At 41.3% G+C, this 25,963-nt stretch overlaps 1 protein-coding gene across 1 annotated transcript in view; it reads left to right on the top strand.

The window, feature by feature from the left end:
- Positions 1-25,963, top strand: part of TG (thyroglobulin) — a 160,268-nt gene that overhangs the window by 69,132 nt on the left and 65,173 nt on the right. Inside the window, exons 36-41 of the mRNA XM_054815965.1 lie at positions 6,720-6,854; positions 7,969-8,133; positions 9,954-10,176; positions 14,876-14,969; positions 19,967-20,126; positions 24,474-24,673. Coding sequence (XP_054671940.1) covers positions 6,720-6,854; positions 7,969-8,133; positions 9,954-10,176; positions 14,876-14,969; positions 19,967-20,126; positions 24,474-24,673 — 977 coding nt within the window. The remainder of the gene's footprint in view (positions 1-6,719; positions 6,855-7,968; positions 8,134-9,953; positions 10,177-14,875; positions 14,970-19,966; positions 20,127-24,473; positions 24,674-25,963) is intronic.

Genomic DNA, 25,963 nt, shown 5'->3' with positions numbered 1-25,963 from the left:
ATCACATGGAGCAGAGCACAGTTCTGCTGTTCTGTTGTGATTTCCACATAGTTTCTGTTATCTGAGAAATAATGCTAGAAAAATAGATAGCCCGGGAAAGTCCAACTTGTTACATTTGGAGCATTTTTTTCCCCTGAAAAAGTTAATGTGCTGTGATGACACTGAGTACGGAACCATCTGTGGCAAGTTTCAGGTATGATCTGTGACCTTTAACGATGGGAGGACAGCTGTTATTTTAAAACTGCCTGTGTTGAAAATGCTAATATATCGTACTGCAGTCTTGGTTTACTTACACTAGTACTGAAATAACAACTCCACTGAGTTGTGTGAATAAGGAGGAATGTTAGGTAAAAAAGAAAATAGGTCTCATAATTAGGTTTGAGATGGAACTTTCTGCAGCCAGCTGTAAGATACAGGCAAATAAGAAAAGTTTTTAATGAGAAATTATGTATTGATATTTTATGGTTGTAAAATGCTATTATTCACTGGATTTTGAGCTGTGGAAGTTTTTATGTCTTTCCAATTAAAACTGAAAGAAGCAAAGCAATTTATGAAACATGTTACCTAGCTTTTTAGAAGGAACATTTGTGCTGAAAGCAAACTGGAGAGCCTGAAAATATTCCCATGTGTGTGGGAGGGAGGAATGACACTGATGTATAACTTCTGCTTTTGTACTTTGTTATGAGATTTATGAATTGTATACAGTCATTATCCAAACTTTAATAAGCATTTGTTTCTTCAGGTTCCTCAGTTTTAAATAGGGCTGACTATCTTAGACTTGGCAAATGCTAGCAGACAATGACCCTTAAAAGGTGATGTCTGCATGGGACTGTAGATCTTGTGGAGAAAAGTGTGGTGGGATCATACGGGCTCCATTCTCTCTCTATCCAGATCAATCACTGAGAACCCACCGAGGCATATGGATGTAATCATCTGTCAACCCCTTCCTTCCTGTGATCCCCCGATGATTTGTAGTCGTTCCCTCAGCGCAGGGCTGAGCAGTGGCTATGGGATTTTCCGACATGGGAATAAATTTCCCATAGAGCTATCTCAGCACATGGGATATGTCCGTTCTCAGCAGAGATGCTGATGGTAGTACAGGGGCTGATGTAGCTGACTTTGATTAATGGTATCATTTGTCCTCCTGTTTTCCCACAATGCTGAGGATATGTCAGAGAGATCTGTGGTGTGGAACAAAGACAGCCTTTTTTTATCCATCCTCAGGAACTGATCTACCATACCCCCATACAGCATATTGGACCTCTGGGGTAGGATTACTCTGTCTTTAGTCTTAAGTTAGATTTTTATTCTGTTTGGGAGCACGAGGATTTTAGCCTTTTGAGAGCAGCTTATTTTAAACCTGGATAAAAATCTGGTACATTTTTAGTCTCCTATTACTATACCATTTACTATAATTGCATTACTGAAGGCAGCAGAAAGCTTGCATGTAACATCAGCATATCAAGATTGCTCACTGCTAAAGGCCATAAATAATACATTTGTTTGTTTGGGACATGTTTGTCTGAGGTGTGATTATAGTTATTATGCAGCAGGTTTAAGAAAATGACTTGTTTTGAATTATTCAGATCTCAGTGGATGGACAAAAATGAGAAGCAGCTATATTTTAGAAAGAGTATATTTTCTGTAGGTCATCTTTGAGTTGGTGATTTGCTGGTTTTGGAGACTGTTGGTATACAGACAAGTTAGCAGTCTTCTCTAGAAAAAAACCTCCGAATGACAGGAATATAAAGCACTGAGTTCAGGTAAGCATGTTTTTGGCTTGAGTCAGGGCTATTAAATATGGCTTACAAATTTCAGAATTAATATCAGAACTTGTCTTTCAAACATAACTTAGGCATGCTGGACCCTGATTTATGTACCTCCTTAACCTCATGTTAACCTCATCTGATTTATATACCTCCTCAACTTCATCAGCTTTCTTCTAAATTTAACTTGTTATTTTATTGTACTTCTGTATCTCCATTTCTTTATATCAAATGTCAAATTTTCCAGCAAACTCAGAACCGACCCCTCTTTGCTTCGGCTGAAGTAAATGATGAAACTTTTGTTGACTTTATGAAAAGGATTTTATAATGTCATTGCCTGTGAAAGTGGGAGGCTGAACTCTGTGCCCCTAGGAAATCTATTCCAGTCTTGTGATCCTATGACTTGACTGGGAACAGAGTAAGGCCACTGTGAGTCCTTTTGCAAATCCAGTCTTAAACCTTGCCTACCCAAACAAGAACATCTGGAATAGAGAAGCTCTCTGTATGGGACATCTATAATTTTGCAATAAAAGTTACAGGGCTGGCTGGATTCAGAGTGCTGTAATTATCCAATCAAAGCATTTGCCAAAACGTGGCTTGGACGGTCAGGGCTTAACCTATATATAAACCAGAAATGCCTTCCAGCCCATCAGGTGCACTATGCATTTTCAGTAAAGCAGTGCCAGTCTGTAGCTGTGTGCCTTGAGAGCAGTTTCTAGACGAGGCAAGTTTAGATCAGGCATGGAAAATTCTGTTTTGCCTGTCTAATGAAGTGGGCGTGCATGGCTGCAGGCACTTCTGGATCCACTGCCAGGAGAAGGGAAGAAGGAAACATCTAATAGCCAAAATCTGTTTCTCAGCTAACTGCTGGCTGGCAGTGTCCACAGTGGTGCCATGAACAGCTCTGGGTTAAAGGGCTTTGCTCTGTCATTAAAATAAGCATTAGTGTTTCTGCATTTATCTGCATCTGGGGTCAGTTGGGCAGAAGATTGGAAAGGGACAACACTGGAAGTCTCAGTATATAAATCTGATCTGTGATTATGAATGCTTCATCCAGGACTGAGGATGAAGAAAACCATCACAAACTTCAAACCAACCCAAACCCCCCCCCGTGTGGGTAGTGAAAGGTTGCAAGGGTCACTTCTATGAGATTTGAGGCATAAGCAAAGAATAAGCAAAATAAAATATGTTTAAGGTATGAATGTACGATCTATGGATATTTATGAATGTATGATCTATGGATGTTTATGATGTCATGCTGACAAGTATGTAACTTGGGGGAAGCTGGCTAAGGGTTTAGACCATGGCTCAGGAACTAGCTGGGCATCAGTGGTCTGTGGGTGAGCAACTGTGCTGTGTGTCACTTGTTTTGTATATTCTTCTTATCATTTTCATCATCTTATTTTTCTCTCAAATTTGACTGTCTTTGTCTCATGATTTTTACTTTTTTAAACTTTTTTTTAACCTTTTTTTTATATGTTTTTTAATCTTTTTAAACTTTTTTTTTCTTTCTTTCCTAATTCTCTCCCTCATTTCACTGGGTGGAAGACTGAGTGAACGGCTGTGTGGTTGTTTTAGCTGCCTGCTGGGTTGAACCATGCCAACCTAATAATGGCAGTATGTTTAATTTGAGTACCTTCAAAAGATTTTAGTAACGATAAGCTAGTAAACCTCAGGGAAATAGATACAGGAAGCCAAATTCAAGTATCGAAGGTGTAAATCCAAGGAATTTATTTTGCTTTTGTGGAATTGTTTTGAATTTCTTTTCCAAGAGCATAGAATTTAGCTTAGTAAGAATGCTTCTGAATGTTTGACCTGTGGGCAAATGGAGGCATATGAGGATTATGAGAGTTACCCGAGGTCACTTGATGAGTTGGGGAAGCTATGGGAAGAGAGTCAGTCTGGTGAAATTATCTTCCAAAACCACTGATGCACCCAGACTTGTTGACTTACAGTGGAATCCAGACAAGGCTCTTTTTTGAAAGAACCACAGCCAGTAATTTGAAGCTTTGTATGTGAACCTAGAGAAATTACTTGTTCCCGTAGTAAGACCTCAGTTACTAATACTGCACACAGTGCAAGATTACAACATTGCTCTTATGTAAAAACATAGTTTAAGTCATATTGATTAAAAAAAAAAAAATTCTTGTTAATGTTTTCAGGAAAAAAAAAAAAGAAATAATTGAAAACACAAACTGACAAGATATAATCTGGAAAAGTATGACCTGGGGGATCTAGCAGTGCAGACAGATAATCTCTGGAGAGGATGTAGTGGTTAATTCTCCATCACTTAAAAATAGAAGTCAACTCTGTATCTTTCAAAATAAATGCCACAAAATGTCACCCTAGATGTAGAAGCTGAAATTTTCTAACATGGGTCATGCAACAGGTCATATTAGACGGTTTCAAAATAGAGAAACCATTGACAGTATGAAATGTAGTAATTTCCACGTGACTAAAATCACTGTGTTCCTCTAAAATAATTGAATAGTTAGTGCTTAAGGGGAAGAAAAAAATCAAGTGCATCAGGTCTGTTGCACAAGTCAAGCTGTGGTCGCAAGGTTGTTGCTCCCTTACTAGCTCAGACTCCCTCTGAATATAGTGCTGATGATGACTTTGCTACTCTGCAATGTCAAGTGGTCTTTGACATATGGCAGTGCAATACCAAATTAACCTTCATTTCTACTTAGCTGGAGACTTTCAGCCTCTATCTCTTGGAAAAGTTGCCCCCAAATATAACAGGAATAGAATGATTTTGAAGTGGTTGAAAAGGACCCATGGAACCCAGTGCTGCTTTCTTGCATGTAGTTCACAGGCACAAACTAAGGCCGGGCTGTTTGGGAAGGTCTGTGGGGTGCAACAGGTCGGTTCATCACTGCATCAGATGTTTTCTTCAGCAAGGGTGAGAGCAAAGGAGCTAACACTAAGGTAACACCCTTGGCGATGGTGGTAGCACATCAGTTTTTTTCAGCTTGCTCTCTGAGAGATAACCCATGCTTGAGGTTTACACTTCCTTGGGAAGGATTTACCTTGCAAAAGCAAAGACTTTCCGCATCAACATAGAGCCCTGAGTTGTGCCAGTTGCCTTGTGTTTTAATTAATTATTTGGAATAAAATAATTTTGAAATCTAATTTAGTCATTGCTATTCCATGCCTATTTGCTCAAGGAGCGATGCAAACAGGCTAGTCCGTGGTCTGTTTTGGGTCTTGGGTTCTCACCGACTGGACAAGTATGTCAACACCAGGATTTCCAAGTTGCAGGGAGGGCATGCCACAGCCATGATTGCATGAACCCTAGACCTCAGCTTCAGATATGATGTTGAGTGGTATGGTCACAGCTGTCTTCCTGTGACGAGGAGAAGGAAGGAAACTTTGGCCGTCTTTGCAAGTCACCCATATCTCAGAGGACTTAAAGAAATCTTTAATAAAAGTCACAATTTTGCATCTGTGTGGTAAATGAACTCAAGCAACAGGGCAAGGTCTGTTCACCAGGAATAGCAGGACAACAGCTGTCTCAGCTCTGTCCTCACCCTGCAATTACATGGAGAGGGTAACGCCAACCTCCTGTTTAGGACTTGGTAGCCACAGCAGGGCCCTTTTCCTTTTAAAACATTGAACTGTTGAAAGGAACTAAAATAATTAAAGGCCCATTCTTTCCCAAGACTTCTTTTTTGATTTTGGTGTGCAAAATTGGGAGCCTGCAGATATTTTTGTCTGTTTGTGTATGAGAAAAGAATGTTTGTGGCATTTTTTAAATCCACTGTGAGACAGAAGAATAATTTTTGATGAATAGTGGGGTCAGTATGTACATGCTCACAGATGTATATGCATGTGTACATGTATATATGTGAATATACATGTTTGTATATATGTATATACACGTGTATATATACATATTTGTGTATATGTGTATATATACATATGAAATAGAATCAAATCTTAATTATGTAGGAGTTACATGACATTAGAACAGTTCATAGCATTTAATGTAATTCTGTCTAGGAAATCAAATTAAAATGATCACAGTAGTCCTTGTGACCTTAAAAAAAAAAAAGGTCTATAAATCTGTGAAAATTGCATGTGCTTCTGTGGGAGTTTGGTTGATTGCTTTTAAGGGAAGTGAGGACAAAATATAGCATTTGCAAAAACAGTTGTCTCATTTTCGCTTAGTCTATAAGGTCGGGACTTGCTCTCTGTTTGTAGATGTATGCAGGCAGGATAGACATCTTCATTTCAGCTACTCACATGAGATTCCCTATACGGACAACATGGACATCTGGCTCATGTTATCAGTGGATTCCTGGGGGTCATTTGTCTTATCCTAAAGCAGACATGTAAAGCAGGATGGAGATGTTGTATAGTAAAACTGACTGTCCCTCCTGATAGTACAGAGTCTAGTGTAATTGACTCAGATGTAGACATCTACTTTGCAGGTGACTGAGATGGAGCCTACCTTAGGAAACCAGCTCCCATTTTAGATATAGATGTGGAAGTCTGCTGGAGGTTCTGGGAGTGCTCAGTCACATGCAGGATCCCCACTTGCTTTCCAAGGAGTTGGTGGCTGGACCTGCTCAGGAATTCATGTACAAGCATTATGACCCATGTCCTTTAATGTAATTAGGCCTGTTCAGAAACCTTTTCTTTAAATCAGTTGGATTTTTGTGCAAACCTGGATGGAGCTGCTCCTGATTTACCTCTTTGTTAACTGAATACTTCTGTAAACCTAGTTGTACATGATCTCTGAAGATGGGACCGGACCCTTTAGTGAATCAGAGGCCTTTGAATATTATATTTCATTTATTCCTAGTTGATGCAACGAAAAGTTAAAGTCTTTCATTTGGGTGAAAATCTTTCATAAAAGCACTCCCCAGTGCTTTTACTTCTGTATTATTTTCCTCTGAAGTTTTTACTGATTCCTTTAGTTATATTATTTTTGTGCGGTTCATTTTACAGAGTATTTGGAGATATGGCAACTCTTAAATGTATCCTCTGTCCTCATGGATTCATCCATCTCAAACTTTGAAGTTGTGCAAGTTAGTAGAGAAATATCCAGGAACTTCTCCACTGCCAGAGACTTTTGTCTATCTGGTAAGAAATAGTTTTTCTTGGCTTTACAGAAAATACTGGCTTGTGAGCATGAAAAAACAAGAACACCCTTCCCTCACACACAGATACACTGATTTGAGGTGTTTTTAAAGACTACCCCAATGTTTCTGAATTTGAGAGAAGGGACCTGAAGTAGTTTATCTAATGAAAGATACAATAGACAAAAAATGCCATACAGTAATTGCAGAATTTTGACCCCTGTTGGGCATAAAGATCTCTTGCTTCTCCAGGCATTGTACAACTTGGAGAATATTGCAGCGAATCATTAAAAGGATGATGTCACTCTTTTCTAAAGAATAGTTAAGGGAAGCTCATTGAGTAAGGCAGATGGTAGAACCACCTAGTATTATCTAAAGTAACTCATAGCTTTGGTGCATGATGACAGGTTAACTGAGAGCTGGGATGAAGTAGGGGTTGGGCTGTAGTGACAACAAAGGGAACGGTTTTAATCAATAGCCTGACTGGACAGCAGAGAGTGCTTTACCTTCACATGACTGGCAAATCCTCAAATGCCGCAGAATGGTAGAAATAAGGAAAAGTCAAGTTTTTTGCCCCCACCTACTGCAGAAGATGGTCCTTGGAATGGCCCCATTTTCTGCAGTAGATGGTCTTCACCTTATGAAGGTGAGCAGCGTAATTTATTCCCCTTTTCTTTTCACGTAACTGTTTGAAGGAGCCTTTTTAAAGGAAAATGTTGGATACCCACCTTTGCGTACAAACCTGGATGAGTGAGAGGGTCAGTTTTCTTATTCTGAAACCTTCCCCTAGGGCTCCCTGAGGACTATTTGAATTCAGTTGAGGTCCTCAATACTTTATTAGAAGATGTTTTTCTTCTCCTAAAACCTGTGATACCAGTTCTCTTGCTGTATTGCTCCATTTTAAAGCCAATATAACCTTTTCTCCTTTGGCTATTTTGGAGAATGTTCTGGGAATATGGGGACATTTATGTCCCATTATTCTGCTTGATAGCTACTTCATATTCTTGTTGTTTGACCTGTTGTAAAACCTTTCTTTTAAGCATCTTATAACAATGTCATAAAAAATACTTTGAGAATACATTTTTATCTGCTCTTTTTCTTCACATTTCACCTCACAGCTTGTTCAAAGAATCAGTCATGTACAGTGGTTACACTGGAAATCCAGCCTTCAGCAATAAGATGCCTTTTCTACCCTGATACACAGACATGCACACATGGCCTGCAAGGGCACAGCTGCCGAGTTTTACTCAAAGAGCCAGCTACATATATCTATAGGAGGCAAGGTAAGAGCAGGTTAAGGCTGTGGAGGAAAGAACTCAACTGTGGTGCCCTGTGCATGATTCTTGTGAATGGAGGAGTGAGGAAATCCCCAGCAGACATAAAGCAATATGGTTGTCTCCTAAACAATTGTCCATTGCTGCTTCAGTGGAGTTACAGTCAAGCTGGATGGGAAAATGACCCCAAATACTTTTTATAAAAATGGAAAAAATCACAGTGTTATCATCTAATGTTGAAGCAGATATAATAAAGTAAGATGTTTTGGAAAGTGCAGAATGGTAAAAATAAACAAAAGACCAGTAATGAATGTCCAACTCCTGCATTTTCATCTGCAGAAGATGTTTCTATATGTTCTTCCTTTTAAATTCTGAGAATAACATGAGGAGTGTTGAAAACCCACTGTCAGTTGAAAATCTTAAAGACTGTGTCTGGAGAAAACAAACAGCAACAAAAATCCAAACCTCTAAACCAAGATGAACTAATATTTCAAACAAGTGAAAATTATTTGAGAGAAATAGAAGTTGTGTAGACAGGTAAAAATTCTATTGTTTGGCTATGTAATTATTTGTAACTCTAAGTTTTGTTGGTTTTTTCCCTTGACTTTAAAAGACACTGCTTTCCTTTTGTGTAATACTGATTATTTCTTTTATTAGAAGTAATTAGAAACCAGGTAACAATAAGGGGGAAGGGAAAAAATATTTCCTTTTCTCTTCACTGAGATTTCTGTGAAGAATTGACAAATCAATGAGAACCTTCTAGGTTCAAACTTGATGAGAGAAAAAGGGGTTTATCATTGTCAAGTGAACCAAAATCACAGACTGAGACATAAAAGCTGGACTTGTGTGTTTGTATATTTATGTACAATTTTGGTTTTAGTCACGTGACTTAGAATTTGATTCCTGCCTATCAAATACATTGTTTTAGGAGAGAAATAGTATGAGGTATCACTTAGCTCTGTTTTAAACTAAGGCATTATTGAAAAACCTCTTCTTTGGATAGATAGCCTATGATTCAGATAATCTTTATATAAAAAAGAAAAATTTGGATCAAACTATAACCCCATAATATTTCATAATTTTCTGCAAGCAAAAAATAAATTCAGATAGCAATTATGGTGGATCTAAATGTAGATAACGGCATAAGTCCTGTGGAAGAAAATGGCAGTATTCACAATAGAGTGTAAGGCAAAAGATGGCGATGAAGGCCCTCTGGTACCCTAAAATCCCTCATTCCCTTCTCTGGCATGTAGAAGGCACACACGTGCCTGACTCACTTAAAGTGAGCACTTGCACAGGTGATTCCCACTTCAAGGCTGTAGGGAATTGGGACACGGGTTGTGCTCGGTGCCTTCTGTTGAAGCTCTTCCCCCTGGCATGGTGAAACAGCTACTGGAAAGGGGACCGAAGTACAAGTCTTTCCTGGTGAGAGCCCAAACCAATGAGTTGTGTGGTTCTTTCCTCTGACTCGCTATAAACATTTAAAGGTGTAAAATTGTGCTCTTTAGAGTCGAAGGAGAAGGGGAAGTCTGAAAATCTCTCTCCCTTTTTGTAGAAATGCTCAGGTTTATGTTCCAATGCGATGTCTGATCTGGAATAAATGTTTGAGTAAGGGTCTGGAAAGTTAAATGTCCACATGCAGTGGCTAACATGTAGCATAGCATGAAGTATTTTATAGGGAGACAATAACAGATTTATTTATGTTTCATTTACATAAATGAAATAGGCACTTAATAGTTTAAAATTAAGGGAAATGGGATTAATTTTCATTTATGAAGTGGTAATAACTTGAAGAAGCAAATTATTTTTCCTTTTTTCCCCTCCAATAGATTTATTCCTGCCCATTTCTGAATCGGATTTAACCCCATCTGTGCACATCCCATCCCATGGAGATCTGATGGGCACATCCCAGGTGATCCACATTGGCTCAGAGTGGAGAAACATCAGCCAGTTCCTGGGGATCCCATATGCTGCACCTCCCCTTGCAGAGAGGCGCTTCAGTCCCCCGGAGCCGTTTGCTTGGGTGGAAACCTGGAATGCTACTGTGGCTCGGTAAGAAAACCCTTTGATCATCCACAGAAGCAGTTGTTCCATCCAGGTATACGAAAGTAGCTGGAGTGGTGATGATGATATTGATGTCCTTTCTTGCAAAAGAACCTATAGGGTACAGATTAATACAAGTTTGGGAATATAGCAAAAAGAATGATTTCTCCATCTATATGTTAATGCATGCAAGCACCTAAAGAAAAAAGGCAGATTCCAGTACATAGCCTTGAACCTATGCATAACTCGCCACCGTCTGCTGTCAATCTGTTTTCATTCTGAGAATTTATACAGGTATTTATAATATTTATACAAATGGATTTTGCTCCGGCTGAGCCATATATTTGTAGAGTATTTAACCAAATGGAGGTGCCTTAACACTGATGTAACCAGAAGCTGTGGGCCTCATACAGAAATTCTCTGCCTAGTAGTGTCTAGGAGATTGAAGGATCCAGGTAGTCTTTTCAGTCCAAAAACTATTAAAAGGCACATACTTGCTAAATGGCTTGGACAGAATTACAGAAGTTATAAACATTTTAGGTAATGCCTTAAGAGGAAACGAGCTCCCGGAACTGTATTAGCAGATGGGCTAAATTTCTTTTTAAGTCCCTATATCTAATGTTTCCCGTTGGCTGCCCCTGGCTCTCCAGGGCTGTACAGACATCACTATTCGGTGAGTTTAGGTTGGAGGCACTCTGCGGACATAACCTTTGTGTGCATGTTTGTGTTTCATTTGGTCTTATGATAGGAGTCTTAATTTTGTTGCATTGGAAAACCAATATGATAATTGCAAATGTGTGTTTCTTAAAGAAAAGAGGGTTTGGGTGACTGTACTTAGTATGAATAAACAGTCATACATAAGTATAAGTACTTAGTAAACTGGAACACAGGAAGTTCCATCTGAACACAAGGGAAAACTTCTTCACTTTGAGGGTGACCGAGCACTGGAACAGGCTGCCCGGAGAGGTTGTGGAGTCTCCTTCTCTGGAGATACTCGAAACCAACCTGGACACAATCCCGGGCAACCTGCTGTAGGTGATCTTGCTTGAGCAGGAGGGGTGGACTAGATGATCTTCAGAGGTCCCTTCCAACCCCTGCCAATCTGTGAATCTGTGAATATCTGTGCTATGGAACCTGCCAGGACAGTGGATTTTAAAAAAACAAGCAAACACACACACACAAAACCCCAAACCAAAAACAAAACCCCACAGCAAATAGAAATGCAGCAATAAGAAACAAGATAGGAGAGTGGAGAGGTTTTTATAGGGCCTTTCTCACAGTGTGTCCCTGCTCCACGTAATAGAAAGCAAACTGCAGAGCACACGAAACTCGCTTGAGCAAGCCCTGCTGCATGTGTGCAGAGGAAGTTGATACATGAGAGCTGGTACCCCATCATGTTTCTATCAGTAAAAAGCAGACTGTTTCCTGGCAGACATGAGGAGCTGCAAGGAAAAAAATAAATGATAGAAACAAGAAACAGGAGATTGAAGGTACAGAACAGTCAAAAGGAGAGAGTCTGGTGGAAGAACTCAGTGAACTTTCTGTAGAGGGAGATGCAGAAATCAATGCTGAGGCTGAGTGACCTGAGAGCTTCCAAGGAACTACTATGGACCTGAGGTCTACTGAGATCCTGCGTTATCCTTCCAGCCACAGCTGGCCATGCAGTCCTGTTCAGTTCCTGGCACTGGGAATGGTCCTTATGTGGCTAGTGACAAACTACTCGAGCTAGGTGATCTGGTCAAGATGGTTAAGGAAAAGGAGAAGGACTTGGGGGTGTTGATTGATGAGAAGCTCAACATGAGCCAGCAGTGTGTGCTCGCAGCTCAGAAAGCCAACCGTGTCCTGGGCTGCATCAAAAGCAGTGTGACCAGCAGGTCGAGGGAGGTGCTCCTGCCCCTCTACTCCACTCTTGTGAGACCCCACCTGGAGTACTGCATCCAGCTCTGGGGGCCCCAGTACAGGAGAGACATGGAGCTGTTGGAGAGAGTCCAGAGGAGGGCCACGAAGCTGATCGGAGGGCTGGAGCACCTCTCCTATGAGGACAGGCTGAGAGAGTTGGGGTTGTTCAGCCTGGAGAAGAGAAGGCTCCAGGGAGATCTTATTGCAGCCTTTCAATACTTAAAAAGGGCTTATAAGAAAGATGAGGACAAACTTTTTAGTAGGGCCTGTTGTGATAGGACAAGGGGTAATGGGTTTAAGCTAAAGGAGGGTAGATTCAGACTAGATATAAGGAAGAAGTTTTTTACAATGAGAGTAGTGAAACACTGGAACAGGTTGCCCAGAGAGGTGGTATATGCTCCATCCCCAGAAACATTCAAAGTCAGGTTGGACAGGGCTCTGAGCAACCTGATCTAGCTGACAATGTCCCTGATCATTGCAGGGGCGTTGGACTAGATGATCTTTAAAGGTCCCTTCCAACCTAATCTATTCTATGTTTCTATGATAAATTTTTGCAAGGGAGCTGGGAGGATGGCACTCTGCAGGCCTAACATGAATCACCACCTGCTTTGGTGGAAACACACCCTGAGGCTACAGATTTAGAGACCTATCAACTGTGTGGAAGCTGTTTTATGCCTCCTTTACTCAGGAATTGTCTCCCGAGGTTTCAGGCAAGGCCTGTGATGAACCAACTGAATAGAGATGCCTATTGTTCTGAGGAGTTGAAAGAGCATCTGGCCTTTGGCGGTCTCATCCTTCAGGTTACACCTGAGTTGTGAGGTTGTTAACAACATAATCACAGTAGTCACGCAGCTTCATGTACGTTGGAGGGATCTGGTGAGATGTAGCTTTTTGTTTCCTCAGGTGCACAGTGATGTTAGGTTAGCGCACACACCATCAGCTGTTTGTGTCTGCAGTCACAGCATGGTGTCTGCTAGGACTTTGGTAAGATCCATCTGCCTCTGTGGTCTCTCTTTGAAGACCTGGTGCTGCAATGGGCACCCTGGCTGAGATTTTCAAAGCAATTTAGGGACCTTGGTTAATCTTCTGTCTGTTGAATTCTCAGTGCTTCCTTAGGCCAGTGAAAAACGTGCACATTATCTTCTATTATTCATTTAAGGATAAAAAAAGAATTCTTTGAGCTTAGCACCATGGAGGTGCACTTGTAGAATCAGAGAGACCTGAGTGTCTGTGTGTTTAAAAAGTGTTGACAACTATTTTTTTTTTTTTGGACTCTATATTGTGTTGCACAACATTTGTATATAAGAAATTCACATTAGCACAGTGCCATTACTGACAGAAGAGAAATATTTATTTATCAGCCTGGACCTGATAAAAGACTCTCCCCCCCCAAAAAAAAAAAAAACAAACCCACCAAACCCCAAAAAACTTCAACCCCCAAACAAGGGAAAAAAAGCTAAAAACCTCCTCCAGCTGTTGGAGTCGCCAGCCGCTGGAGAAGCTGTGGACTTGCCTCAGCAGGTGGCAGCCTTTGCCTGGAGTCTGTCCTGGCAGGAGGAGATCCTGGGAGCTGGAGATGCTGGGAATCTTGATAAGTTGCTAAAAAAGAAAAAGATAATTAAAAAAAAAAAAGAAAAAAGCCATGAGCACTGGTGATGATTCCTGCTGCCCTGTTGAAGGCTGCACGATTAATAGCATTAGGTATGTTGTTCTGGCTGGGTTCCTACCTGGGAATTTGTATTTTGTTTCCCTAAAATGGCTGGAGCAGTTTTGGTTGGCGATGATGTGCTTCTCTGTCAGTGTGAAAGCTGTTCAGTGATATCAGTGTCCTAGGAACCTCCCTTATGGAAATATTTTGTAGAATTGCATTAAAGCTGATCCTTTCCCTTGCAGTTTTCTATGAAATTTTTCACACCTTCAGTGTAAAAAGAGCATTACAAGAGCATTAAAAATGATAATTTAGAATTAATTCTCTGAGATATTACTGTCTTTTCCATAGCCTCTTTTGGCTTTATGTGATGCTTTTCCATAACTTACTATGTGATATAAAAATGGCTGTGAAGTAGAAGGAACTGGCTTCCAAATAGCTTGGATCTGAACTGCAAAAATTATCCACTTGATTCTTGCTGTGGAGAGAACTTGAGCATACGAATCTCATAGAGGTGATGGCCAGAGAATTATTTTCTGTATGTGGCTGGCTGGCTGAACAACTATTGAAAGGTTACTTTTAACATTGCTGGGCACTGTTAATGGTCTGCTATGATGCTTAGAGCAAAAAGATTTAAAAAATGCATTAAAATTTTAAACTTAACATATTTTCCCACAGACCATTAGAAAATAAAATAAAAATAAGTAAATGTAGCCCACAGACTATTAGAAATTAAAATAAATAACTGGTATTACAGTAAAGGAGTGGATTGCATAGGTGTGCAGGCAATTGCAGGGGGAGACCTATGCCTGAGACCCCCAGTCCTGCTCCCCTTACATCTGGTGCTAATTTTGTGCAGTTTATGTAAAACATGAGTTTTATGAAGGCTAATTTTCAAGTTCTAATCTTTTTTAAAACGAGGCTGGTTTTCTGAGGGAAGGATCCTAGACATGAAAATACAACATGTTTTTTGCATTTGTATGTGTGTGTACAAACCCACGTATTTATTACTCAGGTATAGGTGGGCATAATTTTAAACGTGATTGAGATCTACAGCTTTAAAGATTTTATGAACTTAGTACATCAAAATAGAAGGAAATAGCAGCAGTAGAAAAAGATTACAAGCCTTTTTATTGTAATTTTGTCAATCCATGTCTCTAGGGCAGCTTGTTGGCAGCCAGGAGATGGAGAGGCCCCGTCATACTCTGTCAGCGAAGACTGCCTATATCTGAACGTCTTTGTTCCTGCCACCACTGTAAGTAGGAGACGAGTTGATTTTTTTTTTTTTGTAGCTGAGCACTGTCTGTTTTCAAAGTACTTCTAATTGACACAAATGACTGTTTTTCATGTGGTGTTTGCAAAGCCCTGCGAGGTTAAATTAGGCACTCTGTTGTTTGTTCTTGTGCAAGAGTATTCCCTGTAGGCTTTCAGTGAGGCGGGTGTGGGTAACTAGGAGGGTAGCAAATTAAAAAGCTAGAAATAAGAGAGAGACAAAGAGGGAAACAAAACACAAGAGGAAGATGGCAGCAAAGGAGGAGAAATTAAGGACAGCAATGGCAATGTCCCTGAAATGAGACCGTTTGTCCAGGAGATGATAACACAGAACAGCACGTCACATCAACACTCACCACCAGCTGAGCAGCAGCAGATGAGTTTTTTTTTCACCCTCGTCTTTACTGTTTCCCTGTTGACATCTGTGGGAGCTGTTGAGGAGTGAGGATAGCAAGAAATGCTAGATTTGTGCCCAACCCGCAAAGCATAAAAATAGATGTTTTAAAGATGGCTGGGCCAATGGTACAATCTGAGAAATTGTCATTTGAAAGCTCTTGAATTTCTCATTCTAAACAGATATGAAATAAAGCTTCAAGTTAGAGCCAAGCTTAGATGATTGGCCAAACCCCTGGGGGGCTGGAGATAAAGATGCTGAATAACATGTGAATCCTGTTGAAGAGTGGGCCCAGAGCACAGGAACAGGGATTTTCTTTCTACAGTACTGGTAATTTTCAGAAGGTGATGGTGATTATAATAGCAATTTATGAGTCTGTCACACTGCATGTCTGGAAAGAGCTGGTCTAGCTATGCGACAGCAGCACACACAGTCCCTTGCAGGCCCTTTTAATCACAGAAAGACCAGCAGTCTGTTTTCTCCCTGCAGCACCAGACTGTCATTTTGCCTTGAGTGCAGTCATCACTTATTGAAAAGGTCAGGTCACTGTCCCAGGCAGTTTGCCATCTCCGCTTAAGTGCTGCTTTCAAGATAGCTTATTTGAAAGCATTGTATTTTCTACCATCTGATAGACTAAATAAGCTTGTGTTTTCTCCTTTGTGGTACTGAGAACTGAATCCCTCCTGTCTTCTGTAGAGGTGTAAGGTAGAAGTAGAATCATAGAACGGTTTGGGTTGGAAGGGACCTCAAAGATCATCTAGTTCCAACCCCCCTGCCATGGGCAGGGACACCCTCCACTAGACCAGGTTGCCCAAAGCCCCATCCAACCTGGCCTTGAACACTTCCAGGGAGGGGGCATCCACAGCTTCTCTGGGAAACCTGTTCCAGGGCCTCACCACCCTCACAGGGAAGAATTAGGACTGATTAATGAAGAAGTAGGTCTAATCAAGTCAATCAGTTTCACATGTGTAGGTCTAGCCCAAGAGAGAACCAAAACTTCTGTTTTTGCAGAAGTAGCTAGGAGCAGAAGGCATGGCATTTTCCTGTTTCTTTTTGTGGCAAGTTCTATTTTTTACTCACATACAGAGAGCTATAGTTATGTGTTTTCAGCCCATGGAAAGTTAAATTAGCTAGTAAATACTAAATATAAAACCTCCTGGAGAGCAGTGAATGCAGAGGTCATTCAGAAGCATTTTGAGCCTGAACAAGAGCACGGTGTGGGGACCACTGCCTGCCACCAAAGGACTCTCTAAGTGTCAAGCAGTGAAGAAGGTGAATGACTTCACCTCATTCTGCTTCCATAGCTACACATACCACATAGCCTTCCAAATAAAACTGGCACTTCTGAGAGACTTTTTTCCACCTATAACCTTCACTGCCTGTCACACTACCAAAGCAAAGCTGTGCTTCAGCTTGATTTGCAAAGGGTTCAAATGCAAGATCAAGAGTTGGAACTCTCCACTAAATAAGAATAGAAAGTATATCCTTTCTCCTCTTCTCCCATCCCCTGCACATGTTATTCACATCCTTATCACATCATCCCTGTTGCACTCAATTCTTTACAGAGCAATATTGTATGGTAGTAGAAGAACTTCAGGTTGCCTTGCTCGGTAGAGTTTAAATCTACCCCCGCGAAGAAGCTCATTAAGTGTTTTATAGAAGGATGGAGGAGATGGTTCTGAATATTATAAAGCCTTTCAGACTTCCAGCTGACTTGCAGCTGCCTGATGGATGCTGAACTTCTCTCTCCCTTGAGGGTTTGCACATGGGACCTAAGCCCCTACAGGCGTGAGACCATGGTGGAGCTGCAGGGCTCCTCAGAAGACATCCCCCTGCTTGCTAAGCCAGCAGAAGCCATCTGACCATGTCCCAGCTGGAAGTCTTTGCACAGATTTTACACCTCAAAGTGCGACTGTCTGCATTTTGTTGCTAAGTATGAAGCAAAACCCTGCACTGGGCAGTAGCCACGTGGTAGCCGTGGCCTGTCTGCGAAGAATGTGCTGGCCCCACTCTGCCCAGCATTGCCCCACGTGTGCCCCACTGCAGCCCAGAGTTTGCACTGGCGGTGCTGCATCTCAGCCTAACACCAAGTGGTGGTGGGTGAAGAGACTGGCTCCAGCAGGCTTTAGTTAAGGTCTTGCATTTCTTCTGCCTCGCAGATTTAATTGTAGTGGTTGGTTGAATTTGACTGAGAACAAGGCTTGGGGAAAATTCACTTATATTCAAAATAAATTATCCAGCAGCTAATATATAGTAAAAAATTAATTGACTACCAAATATATATAGATAGATAGGTGATATGAAATATCTCATGTTGTGAAGCATAGCTCAATTATAGCATGAAAATAATTGTGCTATGCTGTTAAAATGGCTAACAAGAAATGGGAAGGCAATTATGTTAAACAGCTTTCATCCAAAAATACCCAAATCCATGAGCTCTGAGATTGAAATCCCCTGGGATTAAAACCTAAATTATTTTTCATGATAGTTTACCTTTACATAGGAGAGGGATCTGCATTTGCTTGATGCAGACTAGAAGTGGGAATGCTACGTCCAGACACTTGGCACTAGGCACAGCCCTGGTGCGAAATCTTCCCCCGAATTGCTCCATATCTGTTGCAGCAGGTTTTGTTTTGCCATTTTTGTCTCCGTCTTTGCCTTTCTTAAGCTTTTCATCACTAGAGCATTGAGTAAAGTCGCTCAGCATACTGTAATACACAACTTACAGGTCAGCTGGAGGTCACGGCACCATGCAGGCTGTGGACACGTGGGAAATGCCTCGTTGGAACGTCAGGCTTCACCACGCTGAGCTAAGGGGATGAAACAGGCTCAGCATCATGTTCGATACCGTTTTAGCTGACATGGCTCGATGTGGTTGTGTTTTAGAATGAATTTCCATGTGAAAACAGATTATTTTTTTTTTTTGCCCTCATTTTTCTCTCTGTGCTGCATGTGGTGCAGAAATGGGAACCGGGGACAAGGTACTGTGAATTAGGCAATTTCTGTTCAGGAGCAGAAGTTCCTGAGAGAGAGCAGCATGTTTCAGTGCTTGCAGTTTCTAGGGTTTTCTTGGTAACATTGTCGTGTTCACAAGAAGCCTCTGAAGTGATGCTCCAGATTGATAAGTGATGAGCGCACACAATCATGACAAAGTAAGGGCAACTGAGGGGGCTTTGCCTCCTATCCTGTAATTTTGCAGGAGGCTGCAACCATCACTTCTCTGCTGTTTCGCCCGTGTAGCCAGTCGCATTTTTGCTGGAGACATTGTTTGCCAGAGCAGATGGAACTGCTGTGTTTAGCTAAGCTCTATCCAGAAAATAACAGCAACAGAGCCCAATGCCCTCTAGCTGCAGGGAAAAACAAACCTCAGATGTACTTTGATGCTGCTACAGGGGCCACCAGCCCTTTGAAAAACACCAGCAGTTGCCAAAGCAGGACGCAGGACGTGGGTGGGTGGGCATGACCTGCTGCTGAGCAGAGGAGAGAGGAACCTCCTTCAGTATAGTCCCAAAGTGGGAAATACGGGATGAAAGTGCTGAATGGAAAATTGAGGTTACGCTCTGAAAAAAACCTTTTTAGCATTGGAGCAGGTTATTCCGCTTTTTGCAGCGGGAAGAAAAAAAAAAAGGAAAAAACTTAAACAGAACCCCTCCGTATGTTTCACTGGTATTTCTTCTGTGTGTCATCTTGGCAGAGTTGTAATCTGCTGGTAAATGCTGAGGTCTTCTGGGGAAGTTCTGCTTTTGTGCTGCTCATGCAGCAGCAGCCTGGCTGCAGCCTTGCTGCCTGTGCAGATAGGGTCCAAGCAGATGGGGTGCTGCTTTGGGGAAATGCCTCCATTTCTGAGTGAAATCAGGTGTCTGTGCAAGGAGTGCTAACATGGGCAGCAGCCCATCGTAGCTCCTTCCCATCCCAGGAGTCCTGCTGGGCTATCTTGGAGCAGGCACTCTCTGTGCTTCATGAGAAGTGAGTCTGTCCCATGCAGCAACAAAGTCCTCTCTGCAGGACCCCTTTATATATGCAGTAGGAGAAAACCTCCACAGGGACTGAAGGAGCAATGAGGAGCTCTTGTCAAGGGACATTTTTGAGACTAGGAAGTGTTTACGTGCTGAAAACTGGAGAGTAGGAAGCAGCCCTGCACAGCTATTGAGTTAGTTCTCCTCAAGATGAAGCAACCCAACAGGCCTTTTCCTTCTCTTGTTTCCCAATTGTTTGAACTTTTTCTGCGTGTTTGTGTAAAGGAGACATGTTGCAGCAAAAATAAGCCCACCGCATTCTCAATGGCCAAATCAGCAGGATGGGTCTGCCTTGAGCTAGCCTGGTAGAGTTGTCAGCTGGTGGAACACAGTGGTGCCAATAAATCTTCTTTATACTGGACATGGTGTCCTCTTTAATCTACATAACTCATTGTAGACAATTTAGTCCTAGAGTTTCAGACAGATTGCCAGATATCCCTTCATTATGGTCACTGTTAAAGAGCTATGAATGGCTTAAATAATGCTACTGGGGAAGATGCTTGTGTTCTCATCAGTGGCCTATACAAGCAGTTGGCTACAGGAATATTAACCTGGTTGTTGTCATGGCAGGTCAAAAACATGCCGGTGTTGCTGTTCTTCCACAATGGAGGGAGTTACAATGCTGAGGTGGGAAAGACAACCATAGATGGATCATACCTAGCTGCCATCAGTAACATCATTGTCGTGACAGCAAACTACCGGGTCGGTGTTTTTGGCTTCCTTAGTACTGGTAAGTCATGGATTTCTAGAACAAACACAAGCATGGGCTAAATTGCATGCTGTAACACTTCTGTTTCTAATTATTATTTTTTTTAATGTTCTTATTTTTTAAGTTGAGAAACGTGTATCTTTCAGTGATTGTTCTTTTTTGGGAGGGGGGGAAATGGCCAAGAAATGGTGGGGACTTGATCTGAAGGGAAAGGAGAGAGTCTGGAGGCAAGGGGACAAGACCAAACAAAACCCAAACATCTATATCAAAGCACTTCTATTGCCTCCTAATACCAATTGACATTAGAAATTATAGAAATTCCCATTATATACAGGATTTTGTGTTCTGCAGAGAGGCACGTACACATGAAAGCGCGCATTCATATCTCCCTAAACCTTTGTGGTAGTACCATCTAGTCTTTGGGATTGTTTTTTTCATTTTGCCTTTTATTAGATTTGCCTGTTTAAGCACGGAGGGAACACTTTTCTTTCTACCATCTTTCAATTCTGGCTGAGGCAGGGGAACTTAAGGTAGAGAGCCATGGAGAGAAAATGCAACGATTGCAAGTGGAGCTCTGGCTCCATCGGTCCAGTGGCAATTCTTGGTCTCTATAGTGGATATTTTAATACCTTTATAACCTTTAGGAGGTTATATTTGCCATGTTTGCAAATACCAGACCTACATACATTGCATCATGATTCTTCTGAGTATTCACTGCTAGTGATGCTGGGTGGATTTTGCCTAATTTGGGGTTATAACTGCAGCTATTTGTTACTGTTTCCCTTCTCTGTTTTACTGTTTTGTTCAAAGCTCACTCCCAGCAAAGCCTGGTTTTCATTCAGTAACTAGAGAGCTGGCACTACAAATTCCTTACTCATTCAGATAAGAAGTTGGTAATAGGTGTATCTGGGGAAAGAATCACTGTTTTCATCAGTGCAAAATAGATGCTTATGAAAGTGATACTGTAGCTTCATTTTGGCTAGAGCCAAATGCAGTGTGGATACGTGCGGTGTGAGCTTCCATTACGCAGCACTGCCCACGCATTACCCACTAACCTCCTTCAGCCCTGTGAATCTCACCTAGGTTTCTTCCTAAGTGGAAACTGCTAGCTGGACTGAATGTTATATAGCAGTATTTCTATGATGGTCCGTAATTTAGAGATCAGGAAAATTCTCCAGCCTCTTTGTCATAGAGATATGCATACATGTCTCAACGCCAGTGCATGAGCTGAATGTACTGAATTTGCATTCCTGCAAACCTTCGGATAGGGGTGGTTCATCACAAGTAGGGAGTATTTGGGGGCCCTCTCCTTCTCTGTACTGTGGAGCCGTGGCCAGGGAAAAGCACAGGCTTTCCTGGCCTCTTCCCCTGTGGGAGATCCTTGGTGTGCATTTGGGAAAACCTTATTGCTCCAGCAGGAACTGGAGCAAGTAGGAAAAGCTCTTTCCAAGAGTCATTGGAGCAAGCTAAGTGCCACATTCATGGGAAGCCATAAAAATTCCTTCAGGGCCACACTTCTGTCTCCCCTATGTGCCCTTTAGTTCATGTGGGGTTGATTTGGTGTGGTAAGTTTGTACCAGGCTCCCTGTCAGCATGGATTTTCGGTCATACCCATTCTGGTGAGCAATGCTTCCACTGCAAGATCTATTTTTTGGTCCACCACAGGCTGGCGGAGTACCTCTGACTTCTGTACGTGACCAGTAGCCTCTCGGGATTTTCAATGAAGGTTATCAAGCTGGGTCAAATATTGTAAGCGCTTTCCTCAAGACTCAAACCAAATCCTCAATGATATTCCAGGGATCTTTCCATTCTTACTGAAAGACTTGGGCAAATCCTGGTCCTTTGGTAGTTTTTCCAGCAGTTTCAAAGGGGGCAGGAGCTCACCCTTAAGACTGTGGGGACATTAGCAGCCGGACTGTTAGAAGGCCCTGAAGTTACAAATCTTGTGAGCAATAGCAGTTTCATTGTCCAACTAAGAAAAGTACTGAACCCTCTCATGCTGCCTTGTTATAAATTTCAAAACTAGAAATGAAGGAGTTAAATGGAGATTTTGGGGAATGAAGAGGAGTGAAAACAACAGATTTCCTTTTTAGTTTGTTTGGTTTTTGTTAGTTCCGCAGTTGTTTTGTCTCTCATTGACAGGGCTTTTGCAAGCAGTCAAAGAGCTCTTGTTCTTCTAAGTATAAAGGATGTTTAATCTCATTGGCTATCACCCATTAGTGTTGCAAAAAGTGATGCACATTCTTACTAGTGCCTTCACCTGTTGCTTTGCACCCAGAAAAGTTAAGGTGAATTGCCAGTGATATGGATGGCAAGAGTATGAAGAAGACAGTCATGTTTTTAGGCCTGATTCTTTAGAGAGTCCATGAAGTCATATAAAACAGGATGATTTTCATGCTTAAATTTAGCACTATTGTTCTTCTCGTTTAGTAATAACAGAAATGCATAGGTATGTCCTTGTTTGCTTCCTTCTGAACGCTGGTTTCTTTTCATTCTCCTGCAGTCCTCAGGAATGTGATCTTTTCCTGCAAAAAGTCAGTGGGAAAGATTCCTGGGAGACACGTTTCTTTTGGTCTAACTACCGTGAATGTCCACGCATTCATCTGTTCCCCAGTGTGGTACATTTCACAACCTGGCTGTGGTTTTTTGGCAGGGCAAAAGGAACTGGTTATATTTCCCTCCTGGTCTTGTTTAGTGCACCGGTGGCGAGGCACATTGTGTGGCTAAAACATTTACACGGATTTCACTTCCTCTGGGGAGGTCTCACAAGGCATGCAGCAAGGTCTTGAAATGAGGTTTCCTTTTAACCTCAGTGGGTTAGAGTGGGTTTATTGCTGAATTGAGAACCCTGGGAACTACTTGTGCTATGTGGAATAAGCTAAAAAACCTCCTGAAAAGGTTTTTAGGGGGGGAAGTTTCTCCTCCATTGCTTCAATGGTGTGGCTTGGTGTGATCAGCTGAAACTATGGCTCTAGGTGGAAGGTTGTAGTTTCTTGGGCCATTTAGTTCTTGGCTGTCCTACTGAAAGGACATTTGTAGTGATGGCTGTTGTGATGTGGGTATCTGTAAGATCTGCAAGGCTAATTAATAATCTAGTCTCCTCTACATTCTATTCTGCTGCTCTCTATGATATCGCAGTAATTCACGACAGTAGGCATATGGATATCTACTACAAGATGTATGCTTTCCATTGCTCTTTGCCTGAGACAAGGCTGCCGGTTCACAAAGTGGCAGCTTTTTATTCCGCTATCTGTTCATTTTGATTCACTAGTTTCTGAGCCTACTCTTACTTTAAAATCATACTATTTGGTCTTGGCAATGGAAGAAACAAATAGCTTCAGCTGTGTTTCTATTCCTGGCTTTTCTGTCTTGCCTTGTTTTGTTGTTGTTTTTTTTTTTTTTCCCCCCAGGATTTAAATGTAGAGAATTTAAAATCATTAAAAATGAATGGCTCATTGTGGATTAAAAAGAAGTAGACAGTGAATAATCATTTTCTATTCCTTTTTTACGGACTGTGTAGGAATTACTTATTTCTGCTTCTGTTGATATAAAATAAAGCTTGCCTAGGGGTTTGCATCATTAGGTGCTTTCAGCATTAGTTTCCTATTAATCAAAGTATCAGGTTATCACTGGTTGGTATTGAAAAGAAAGTAGTCTTTTCTGTGATACCTAAGCATGGGGTTTACATGATTAATTATTTTTCTTTTGTTTTCATGGGATAAAATATGAATATAAATCAGATGTCTATCAGTTAGACACAGGTCAATCTCAAAGGATATATATGGAGATATTATAAATTGTAAAATAACATCTGTATGTGTGTAAAGAAATGCAAGATGATGTGACTTATAAGTGATTGGTCAGACAGGGTAAGTGTAAAGGGGATGTAGGAAGCAAACAGATGCACTTAGGTGTACTCCAGAGAAATAGTTGATGATCCTTATGGGTCCCTTCTAAACTGAGAATTTGGCAAACATGCTGGTTTTTGTTTCCTTTTAATTCATTTTAAGATCGAGGTATTTATGTAGAAAAAGAATCTCATGGCCTGAATTTATGGATACTTGAGCCTGGATTCAAGTCTCCTGCCATGAGGTGTCCAAATGAAGCTTAGAAGTTGAGTTTTATTTGCTGTCATCAGGACAGACAATTAGGCACCTCCAGGGATGTCTGGTGGAGTGGTAAAAACTGAAATGGAGTCAATCTGTGAAGTGATAACCTTGGAAGAGACCTCTTCAGAATTTTAAACTCTGGTATTAGTTTTGTCAAGGTTCAGCTGCAAGAGCTGCTAAAAATGTAACATTTAACCAAAACTCCAAATGTTTATAGTTTTATTTCTTTTCAGACCTATTTGTTTATTTTCCACAATAGGTTCTGCTGTGGCGAGTGGAAACGCTGGCCTGTTGGATCAGTTGGCAGCTTTGAAGTGGGTGCAGCAGAACATCGCTAGCTTTGGAGGAGATCCAAGCCGGGTTTCCTTAGGAGCCGACCGTGCTGGGGCAGACATTACCAGCATTCACCTGATCACAGAGGCAGCGGATATGGACCTCTTCAGGAGGGTGTTGTTGATGGTAAGTCCCATTCCTGCCCCTTTGACTTCATTGTGAAAGGATGTTGTTACAGACAGCAGGATGTTGCAGTGTGTGGGTGCTGGTTTTATTTCATCCATACCTTGGCAGCACTAATAGGGCTGTTATTGCTATAGTTATTTTTCATCTCACCTGTGACTGCTATCTCCAGGAGCTGGGTGCTTCATGAGGATGTACAAGAGATGCACTTTGTTGATTGATTTAGTCATAGTAAGAATCTGGTTTTCGTCACTGTGGTTTTTTGTGTGTTATATAAATAGTCTTGTTTCATAACTTATAGGTACAACAGGTTAGTTTCCATTCCATAAATACGGTTGTTGATCAGCAGTTTTTAGACTCTAAAACTGATGAGCCAAACATCCGCATGTTTAAAGTATCCAATCTTTTTATCTCATCTCATGATAGATTTCATTTAAAAGAAAAAACAAGTTTCAGGGAGAGCATAGAAAATCATTTACGCACGGGCTTGTTTGCTGGCAGCTTGGACCGTTTTCTCAGGCACCCCAAGTGATCCGTATTTTTACAGCACTTCTCATGTAGAATCCCAGGACTTTGAGGTCAGCTTTGTCAGACTCAGTACTACCATTGATCTTTACAGCCTCAGATGAGAGTAGTGTGCTTTGAAATGAGGCTTAGTCTTCAGTGGAGGTTTATAAATCCAGCAGAAATGGTACTTGGACAAAATGCTCTCTCTGCTAGCAGTATTCACTTGGAAACATGAGCAGAGGAACAGAATTTTTGGTCCAGGAAACCTAGGGCCCAATTAAATAAAATCTTGCCTTGAAATAATGACATTCGAATTTACTACTTGATTTTTTTTCAGTGTCTCCTTGCTCCAGGAAAAATATTTTGTCTTTTTATCCTCATGTCTCAATAAGGTTATTTTAATTGCATCACTCTAGGGGGGAAGGCAAGGGAAGTTGTTGAAAATTGCCATTCAGTAGTTGTTTTTATGTGTCATTCTCAGATAATTGCTAGTTCCTAGATTTTTACTCACCTCTTGGCATAGCAGTTGATTAGCTAGTAGACCCAGAGTCCTTTTCTCTCAGAGTACATTTCCATCCAACTCTTTCTCTGAAGTCACAAACCCTTTACTGAAATGTCTTAGGATGTGGCCCTGTGCAAGCTGTAGCAGGATACAGTGCAATTTACTGGTTGAGCAACTGATGAAAGGGAAATGCAAGGACCTCTTTGCTTATCTTTATTGTTGGAGTGTAGGTCCACATTACATCTTTTCTTTTATAAAATAAGGTTTGAACTCCTCCTTTCTCC

Source organism: Grus americana, chromosome 2 (assembly GCF_028858705.1).
Source record: "Grus americana isolate bGruAme1 chromosome 2, bGruAme1.mat, whole genome shotgun sequence".
NCBI classification, from domain to species: domain Eukaryota; kingdom Metazoa; phylum Chordata; class Aves; order Gruiformes; family Gruidae; genus Grus; species Grus americana.
Note: the sequence above shows the minus strand (reverse complement) of the source record. Positions and strands in the feature narration are given on the sequence as shown.